At 41.9% G+C, this 9,031-nt stretch overlaps 2 protein-coding genes across 2 annotated transcripts in view; one reads left to right on the top strand and one right to left on the bottom strand.

The window, feature by feature from the left end:
• Positions 1–6,094, top strand: part of erp44 (endoplasmic reticulum protein 44) — an 11,764-nt gene extending 5,670 nt beyond the window's left edge. The window contains exons 5-11 of the mRNA XM_035673183.1: positions 245–429; positions 532–647; positions 769–943; positions 1,172–1,283; positions 1,391–1,532; positions 3,633–3,735; positions 3,831–6,094. Of these exons, the coding sequence (XP_035529076.1) occupies positions 245–429; positions 532–647; positions 769–943; positions 1,172–1,283; positions 1,391–1,532; positions 3,633–3,735; positions 3,831–3,941 (944 nt within the window). The 3' untranslated portion in view covers positions 3,942–6,094. The remainder of the gene's footprint in view (positions 1–244; positions 430–531; positions 648–768; positions 944–1,171; positions 1,284–1,390; positions 1,533–3,632; positions 3,736–3,830) is intronic.
• Positions 4,857–9,031, bottom strand: part of stx17 (syntaxin 17) — an 11,910-nt gene continuing 7,735 nt past the window's right edge. Inside the window, exon 7 of the mRNA XM_035673185.1 lies at positions 4,857–7,263. Within this exon, the coding sequence (XP_035529078.1) occupies positions 7,021–7,263 (243 nt within the window). The 3' untranslated portion in view covers positions 4,857–7,020. The remainder of the gene's footprint in view (positions 7,264–9,031) is intronic.

The raw sequence follows: 9,031 nt of genomic DNA, 5'->3' as shown, positions 1-9,031 counted from the left end.
CACACACACACACACATTCAGTGTGTGCAGAGAGAATATTTACTCTTGGCGGGGGGCAGCTTTCATGTGGGAGATCAGAGCTCAGAGCTGACTGAAGGCAGTGTTTTCAGACTGAGGTTTAACCGCCGTCTCTGTCACTGCTCCGCTCTTCATCCACCCATCCCCATGTGTTTTTACTCTGCTTCTTCCTCTTCATCAATTGATTTGTCCTTCTTTACTTAACTTCTCCTCTGCCTCTGCGTAGCGGACATAGCCCAGCGGTACCGCATCACCAAGTATCCGACATTGAAGTTGTTCCGCAATGGGATGATGATGAAGAGGGAGTACAGGGGTCAGAGGTCGGTGGCGGCCATCGCTGACTTCATCCGCCAGCAGCAGGTCGACCCCGTGAAAGAGATACACTCACTGGAGGAGGTCAATGCTGTGGATGTGAGTGGCAAACACACACACACTGTTTCTGTAAAATATTGTAAATAAAATGGTATCAATTCTTTTCTCAACACTCTTTTGCTTTTTTTTTTTTTCCAACAGAGGAGCAAGAGAAACATCATAGGTTACTTTGAAAATAAGGACTCGGATAACTACCACACATATGAAAAAGTTGCCAACATCCTTCGAGATGACTGCACGTTCTCGGCTGCCTTTGGGTGAGACGAGGCACCATAATCCTTCAAACGAAGAGCATTTGTAGAGTAGATATTTTAGTTTCAACGTCATTGTTCAATTTGTATTCATCCTAAACATTTCTTAATTGCTTTATTCTCATAGTACTGTATCTGAGTCTGAGCGCTTCAGTGGAGACAATGTAATCTACAAGCCTTTGGGGGAGAGTGTCCCTGACATGGTCTACCTCAGCTCACTCAACAACTTCGACCTGACCTATGCTTGGGCCCAGGACAAGTGTGTGCCTCTGGTCAGGGAGATCACCTTTGAAAATGGAGAGGTTTGTTACCTGCTTTTTCTAATCGAGCATTGTCAACGTGATGATAATCTGCTTATTTTGGCTTTTTTGCTCTAATGTTAGATGTATAAATCTGCATATGTAGATGTACAAATCGATATTTATTCCATTTATTCATGGAGTCTGTGGGTAGTACATCTCCTGACGCCACGGAAAGGCCCTGACTCATCTGTTTTTGACCTTTTGTGTGTGTATTTATGTGTTTACCAGGAGCTGACTGAAGAAGGAATCCCTTTCCTCATCTTGTTCCACGTTAAAGAAGACGCAGAGAGCTTAGAGAAGTTCCAACATGAAGTGGCTCGCCAGCTCATCAGCGAGAAAGGTGAGTGTGTCTTTTTTTTGGCATTTAGTGCTTTTCAAAATTGTGAATTTGAGTTACTCATGAGCAAAACAGACGTGGTGTTCATGACATTGGTGTCTGCTCCTTAGGGTCTATAAACTTCCTGCATGCAGACTGCGAGAAGTTCCGCCATCCTCTGCTCCATATTCAGAAAACTCCTGCTGACTGTCCCGTCATCGCTATAGACTCATTCAGACACATGTATGTCTTCCCCGACTTCAAAGACCTCGAGTAAGTACCGTCTTTCCCTTTCTCTATACCTTTATTTAGTGTTGCATGAGGATGTGCTGCGTATGTGTGCAGTAGTTTAGTCCTTACAATTGCATGCATATAATATTATTAATGTCTGATAAATGATAATGAATTTATTTTCTTTCTTTTGTGATACCACCATGTGTGCATCTCCCTTTTTAAATAGTAGAAAAAGGTTTTTAGAAATGAAGATATGGGCTGGTCATTGTTTCATACAAAAAGAAAAGAAGCCAAATTTAAATGAAAACTCGCCACAAATGCAGCTATAATTAAACAAATGAATCATCCACATGTCAAATCAGTCTGATATATTCAGCATCCTTTTTGGACATTTTTGAGCATTGAAATTGTTCGTAACGAGATCTCCCTAAATAAAGTTAATTTCATCTCTCACACACACACACACACACACATAATCATAATCATAATCCACTGTGCACTAACACCAGAGAAATGTCACACCTCCTAAAATCTGTCCTTTATGAATGGGCCAGGACACCAGAGCTAATGTGACATGATTTGGCACGTGCAATAAGTGCTAAACTAATCCAGTCTAATCTAATTTAATCTTATTTATTCTGTCCCCCACCACTCTGCCTCCCCCAGTCCCCAATCAGAGTCTGATCAGATAGACAGAAGCCCCGAGGACTGACCAGCCCTCCACAACCTAATTACATCACATCACCACTGCATGTGGCACACAGCTTGTAATTACATTAGTGCAGTGTATGTTTTATATATATATATATGTGTGTGTGTGTGTGTGTGTCTGCATGCTGTGACTTGGGACCAGCTCCGTCTGTGTGATATGACAACAGCTCATGACCTGTCGTTAATAAGCACACTTCACAGGACAGCGATGATATGGATTAATGCTGCTTCATGACACGTCCGCAGGGACTAATGTCCTCTGCGGCTGCCATGAGCTGTTTTGTCTCCTATCAACTCTAACCTACGCTGTAGCTGAAGCAGGTCCGTCTGTATTGCTGAACTTTGTGTGTAGGAATGCCTCGAACATACAGTTACGGAATAACCACTAAACACAACAGCTCATGTATGAGCGATTTAAGAGAATTTGTTTTTGTCACGTACAGACAGTCTGTCTCTGTTCATAAGGAGAAAAACATGAAACTTTACAGTGTTGTACGGGGACGAGATGTATTAAAAAGACCTACAAAACAATAAAAAAAACACAAAAAGAACAAAACAAGGCGGCCAGACAGTTTACAAGATTACAAAAATGTCACAATGTTAACATCTCGGGAGTAAGGTACAGTAGCATGGACAAGTGAGCTGAGTTAAACACCCCACCCACTCATGTATCCAGGCGAGTCAGAGTCCCTGTGGATTTGGGGTAATTTAGTAATTTAGCACGGTTCCTAAGAAAGGTCCCCGTACCCTCTCAGATCTATTCTGTGTGTTGGGTCAGTACAGACGTCTCCTTGAGCCGGAGGCAGTGGTACACTTCCAGGTCAGACATTTTGGTATCTAACGTCGTGCGGGACAGACAGCTATGGCTCAGGAGCAGGTCATCCATTAATTGCAGGGTTGGTGATTTGATCTCCTCCTGTCTGCAAGTCAAAGTCTCCTTTGAGCACGATTGCAAGATACTTCAGTCCCAATTGCTTATGGCAGGCAGGCCACTGTGTGTGTGAGTGTGAGTGAGTGAATGAGAGGCTAAATGTGTCCACTAAAATAGAAGAGCACATATAAATGCACTACATTTATTTCCCTCTATTTCTACCACAGTACGTCGCTGCTCTGATAAAGTTGTCGACAGCCGTTCTATTGATGTTTCCTTCCTAGCAGGCGATTAATCTCTGCGGTGTAAATGTTTTCCTCTTGCCCTTGGGTAACATTTTTGTGAATGAGAATTCAACAGGAACAGGTAGCCCTGTAAAGCAATTTATAGATTAAATTATTAAATCTCAAACGTGCACCTACTGATGAATGAGTGGCCCCCATCGGGCTCAAATGTTCACTTATATGACCAAACCTCACAGAAAAAAAGATTTGGGATAAGCGTACAAACATGTTCTTGCATGATGTCCAACGTGTGTTTCTGTTTCTGTTCTCCAGTATCCCTGGCAAGCTGAGGCAGTTTGTGCTGGACCTTCACTCTGGAAAGCTACACAGAGAGTTTCACCATGGTCCTGACCCCACGGACAGCACGCCTGGACAGGTCAGATGGCGGCATCAGCATGCACTAGGAGTCACTGAAAGCTGGTTTTGTTATATACAATGTGACACTTGACTGAATTTGACTTTTACCCTCAGGAGGAGACGGGAGGAGAGGTGGCCAGCAGCCCTCCAGAGAGCTCGTTCCAGAAGCTGGCGCCCAGCGAGACTCGCTACACCATCCTCAGACGGGACCGCGACGAGCTGTGATCTTACAACAGCCTCCAGTGATCCTGAGACTCAATGCCACGCCCCGGGGTCAGGGAGGGGGTTAGGGTTGGGACAGGCCAGCGGGACAGAACAGCAACACCCAACACCCTTACTGAAGAGAGAGGAGGAGGAGGAAGAAGGAGGAGGAGAAAAAGAAGAACAGGAGAAGGAGTACAGTCCACGACACGACCATGTTGGAATAACCTATATTTTCATAACTCTTTCACGTACAATTTTTATTTTGGATCAAAAGGAAGTGGGATAAAGAAGAAAATGTGTGTGGGCAGGGGTTAGGGGCATTAGGACATCAAGAGAAGTGTTTTTACTTTTATTTTTTGGAGCTTGTAAATATGTTTGTGCTACATGGGAGTCTCATTGTTGGTCTAAATTAAATGCAGAGTTTTCTTTATTTTATTCCTTTCTTTTTCATCACCTGGCTTTTTGTAGAAGAACCCAGAACAGTTCCCTCACTCCAGTCGTATGGTTCTTATCTGTGGGTAGTCCAGTTCAGCCTGTCTGATAGGAGACGCTTGTTTAGTCTCACCGGCCTCATGGCTGCATCTCAATATGACCAACTCTAGTCTAATTCATTTGTATAGCACAAGTCGTAACAATATGCCTGTTGGAAGTAGCTTTATCTCCATATCTTCTCCACACACTCGGCGTTCTGAAGGAATAGAAAAATATTTTGAAATACTTTGTAGGAGTAACGTAATGTCAAACCGTGACTTGAGACAGAAGATAAAGAGACAGAGCTAATCCAGCCTATTGAGATGCACCCCTTCTCTCCCTGGTACTAAATGGTTATAGATTATGATGTCTTTTACAGTGCTTATAAAAAGAATTGCCCCTTTTGGAACTTTTTATGTGTTACTGTTTTATAACACTGAATCACGGTGGATTGTAATTAGGATGTTTTTTTTTTTTTGCCAGCAATCAACAGAAAATACTATAATGACAACGTGAACAAGCCTTTGGCCGTTGTACTAAATTCTGTGTTTAGTATAGGTCTAACACAAAAAACACACCATCCCCATCACGAAGCCTGGTGGTGGCAGTATCATGCTGTGTGGAGGCTTCTTTGCAGTGGGCTCTGGACGGCTCGTGATGGTAGAAGGTTAAATTGATGCAGCAGGTTAAAGAGAAATCCTGGTGCAAACGTACAACTATAGATTTATATTTTATAGTAAGACAACCCCAAACATAAAGCCAAATGTACACAGGAATGGCTTGAAAACAGCCAGGTGAATGCCCTGGAAGTCAGTGTCCAGACCTTAGACAAATCCAGTATTTGTGTCAGGACTTGATAATTGCTATTCACTCCAAGTACGAGAGTGTAACTGACCGAAGTAGCTTGAAAGGGAAAGATGTCCAGATGTGTAAAGCTGTTACAAGCCCACTGATGTAGACGTGAGGCTGTAACTGTTGCCAAAGGTGCCTCTATTAAGTATTGTCTTGAAGGACATTAATACATGTGCAATCAAAAATGTTAATTTTAGAAAAGACCAATCTGAAGAAATCTGAAAATGTTTCTTTGTGTTCAGTGTCTAAAAGGCCGATTGCCTCCACTACTAAAACAGTAAAACATTAAAAAGTCAAAGCGGGCCTTTTTAAAGGCACAGTATTTGCTGTAAAACCTCTGAGTGGTTATCCCGGGAATCAATTAGGAGGGGGAAAATGATTTTAAATGGGGAACTTGAACACGATTATGACATTTATGAAATGGCTGTTGTTTTTGCTGTTACCTGTTGTCAAATGTGTCATCATGCTGGGGGAGAAAAGACTGCATCCTTCCCTGTGTTTTAAAAAGCTGAGAGACAAGAGGGGGAAAACCCATGTGATAAACGGTGGAAATTTACAGTCTGCCACTTTATACGAGTTCTCTTAAAACTGGTTTTGTCTCTTTATATGTCTTTGAGGTTTTGGTACAAGTCTAAATCCCTGAGATCCACTGAGCGTGAATGAATCCAAAAGTGGAAGACAGATTAAGGATATGGGGGACCCATTGCTAAGTTTGTACTGTGCGTCCTGCCCTTCCATAGAAGCCAACAGATGCCTAGTGACATATCAGCCCACATACAGGAGAGCAACAGGGGGGGAATGTGATACCATTTCTAAACCAGTCATCTCAGAGGGGAAGAAGAGTAAAAAAATGAAAAAGTAAATTAAAAACCATTTTACAGGATATTGTGTTGTCTGGTGCTTTGTATGTCAGTCTCTCTGAACTTCACTGGTGTCATTTACTTGTTCTGTTTATCCAATGAATGACGATACTGTTGAAAAGAAACATTTTATTTGGCAGAAAACCAGCAGAAGTATAATCAATACGTGGCAGGTTCTCAGTCCCTGAAGTGGTGGACAGTGGCACTTTGGCGGGTTTTTTTGTGCAATTTTGCTCTCATATCTATATACAGTATAATTTATATAAACATTGAAGCAGGACAACTTTCATTTACATTATTACATAAATGTAACACCACAGTGACGTTAGACAAAAAAACATTTTCTCTAAACCTTCTGGTTCACATGGATATTATTATATTAGGAACATTGAGGCATGATTACTGGTTAACTTAAAAACCCTGTCGAAAAAAAAAAAAAAATCCGAACAAAGATGCAAGCCTGACTAACACGACAGTGTTCTTCTTAGTGATAGCGTTTGACAGAACGGTTGTGTCTTAAACTGACGTAATTCATTTGGTGCCAAAGATTTCTTTAAGCAACAAGATGGGCTCACAACCATATCAGGCTGACCCAAACGCACACTAAAAGCTGTAGTGTAAATTACTGCTTAGCGGCTTTCAGAATAAAAAAAAACATTTGCATGTATAAAATTAGATGAATGTTCTCACAGAAACACCAGTCACACCCAAACATGAAAGTATGTGACTCTGAAGTAAGACTGTTATTATGTAATTGTTTTACAACAGTGCTTGGATCAAAGCTTATATATCGAGTCTCTTCAAGGCAATGTGAGCACCGCGGAAGGTCTAGTTGGTACTTCTCATTGTTCAGTAAACAGTGACGCCTCAGCGATTAACCGGCACCTGAGGTCAAAGAACTAACCAGAACTGTTGGGTCATTTGTCCTTGTTCGACTCTGGTTCAGCTGGTGGTGCTGTCAGTTGTTTCATCTGTAGATCCACTCGGGCTTTGCGTTGTTTCTGGACCAGGTTGCCTCCCGCAAACCCCAGGACGCCCCCTCCCAGAGCGGCAGCCACCCCAGCAGCTTTGAAGCCAGCCAGCAGGCCGAGTGGACCTCCTAATACACCGCCCAGCAGCGCCCCAGCAACCGGCAACACCGCCAACTTGTAGCCCACCGCCTAGAGAGACAGGAAGAAGAGATATGTTCTAGTTTAATTTAACCCCCCCCCACACACACACCACACCATCACACCAACACACACACACACACACCTTTGGAGGCATTAAGACTTTGGGCTTCAAGACAGTCTGCGATAGAGTTTGGATGTGTCTATCCTTTCATGATCATACATCGACCCGCGGAAGGAGGACGCAAACAAGCCTGCAAATGTAAATCGACGCTTCCATAGCAGCATCAAAGCTTTTTCATTATCTTCATTTAGGGGAAATCAGAGAGATGTGGCCTGTGTGTTATTACGGCTGTTATCATCAGAGTGGAAGGTGCTCTTTGCTGATGACAATTAATGACACACGCACACACGGCCAGGGACACACATTTGATTAACACTTCACCATTAAATTAATCTAGTTCAAAAGCTAGCATTGCATGTCCCCGGCCCTGTGGCAGTAGAGGGAATTTTAATTTCATCTGAGCCGAGTTAAAAGGACTCTGGGCACAGGTTGTAAAGGATGGAAGGGAAATGTTGGGGTTGTGTGACTGTGTGTGTGTGTGTGTGTCTGTGTGTGTGTGCAATGTTGTTTGACCTGATGACAGATTACAAGCTTTCAAACACGTTAAAACATCTGACATCCTTCTCATCTGCTTTATCTCTCCACACCCCCCTCGTCTAATGCGCAGCCCACTACATCTAGCAGCAACCTTACAGAGAGGTCAACCTTTGTTTGTGCCACCATTTGGGTGAATTTAATTTAAATTAAGCGATTAAAATGAATATTTCATTATATTTGTTTTGTAAATGGTAGGACTAAAGTTCAAATTGTTAAAGGGTCGCTGCACTTACATTAAAACACTGATTTTCTTACTTATTGTTACTGGTATCCAGCCATGCAGATAGTTCTCGTTTTATTTGCCTATTTTTTTATATATAGAATTAAAACTCCTGCTGCTACCCCAAGACAATGAAGGGGAATTACAATAATTTGGCAGATGGTTTTATCCAATGCATATACAAATGCATACACTAATGTTGGGAGCAATTTGGGATTCAGTCTTTGCTTAAGGACAATCTGACACGTGGACAGGAGAAACCACGGATCAAACCTCCAACACTACAATTAATGACCAACCCACTCTACCACATAAGCTACAGTCAACAAAAATACTATAGTAGGAATTGATAATCATTATTTCATAAGTATTACAGTATTTAAATACTATTGTTAATAATCTACACACTTTGCTTTTGCAACTACTTTTTAACAAAGAAACAGTCCATATGAAAACTGTTCACAAGTGTGCAGGTTATCCAGATTAATACGAGTGTTTCTAGAAAGGGAGGTTACTGTTGAATTGGTTAAATGTTATTTTTATATTCTCCTAGCATCACAAACGAAATGCAGCTCACTTCAGTTGTACCTGGGTGGTGATACCACTAGAAGCAAGTGAGAAAATGTTTTTTTTTGTTTCTATTTCAAGTTATTTACTGTCAAGTGCTTATAGCATATACAGTTTTCCCCCACAGGAATCACAAAGTCTGTAATTACAGTTTAATAACTTCACACCTCCATTATGTTCCTAAAAAAGTGCGAAAACAAAGATCAAAATAGGCAACTTCATCTGACATCCGGTGAGCATTTGTTTCCTTTAATCTCAAACAAAACACTGAAAGTAAAGTTAGAAAAAGTATTTTTTGATAAACAGAAAACGGCTGGCACTGAGTGTGTGTGTGTCTGTGTCTGGCACTGAGTGTGTGTGTGTCTGTGTCT

The sequence above is a fragment of the Morone saxatilis genome, unplaced genomic scaffold (assembly GCF_004916995.1).
Source record: "Morone saxatilis isolate NCDOM2014 unplaced genomic scaffold, NCSU_SB_2.0 Contig24, whole genome shotgun sequence".
NCBI classification, from domain to species: domain Eukaryota; kingdom Metazoa; phylum Chordata; class Actinopteri; family Moronidae; genus Morone; species Morone saxatilis.
Note: the sequence above shows the minus strand (reverse complement) of the source record. Positions and strands in the feature narration are given on the sequence as shown.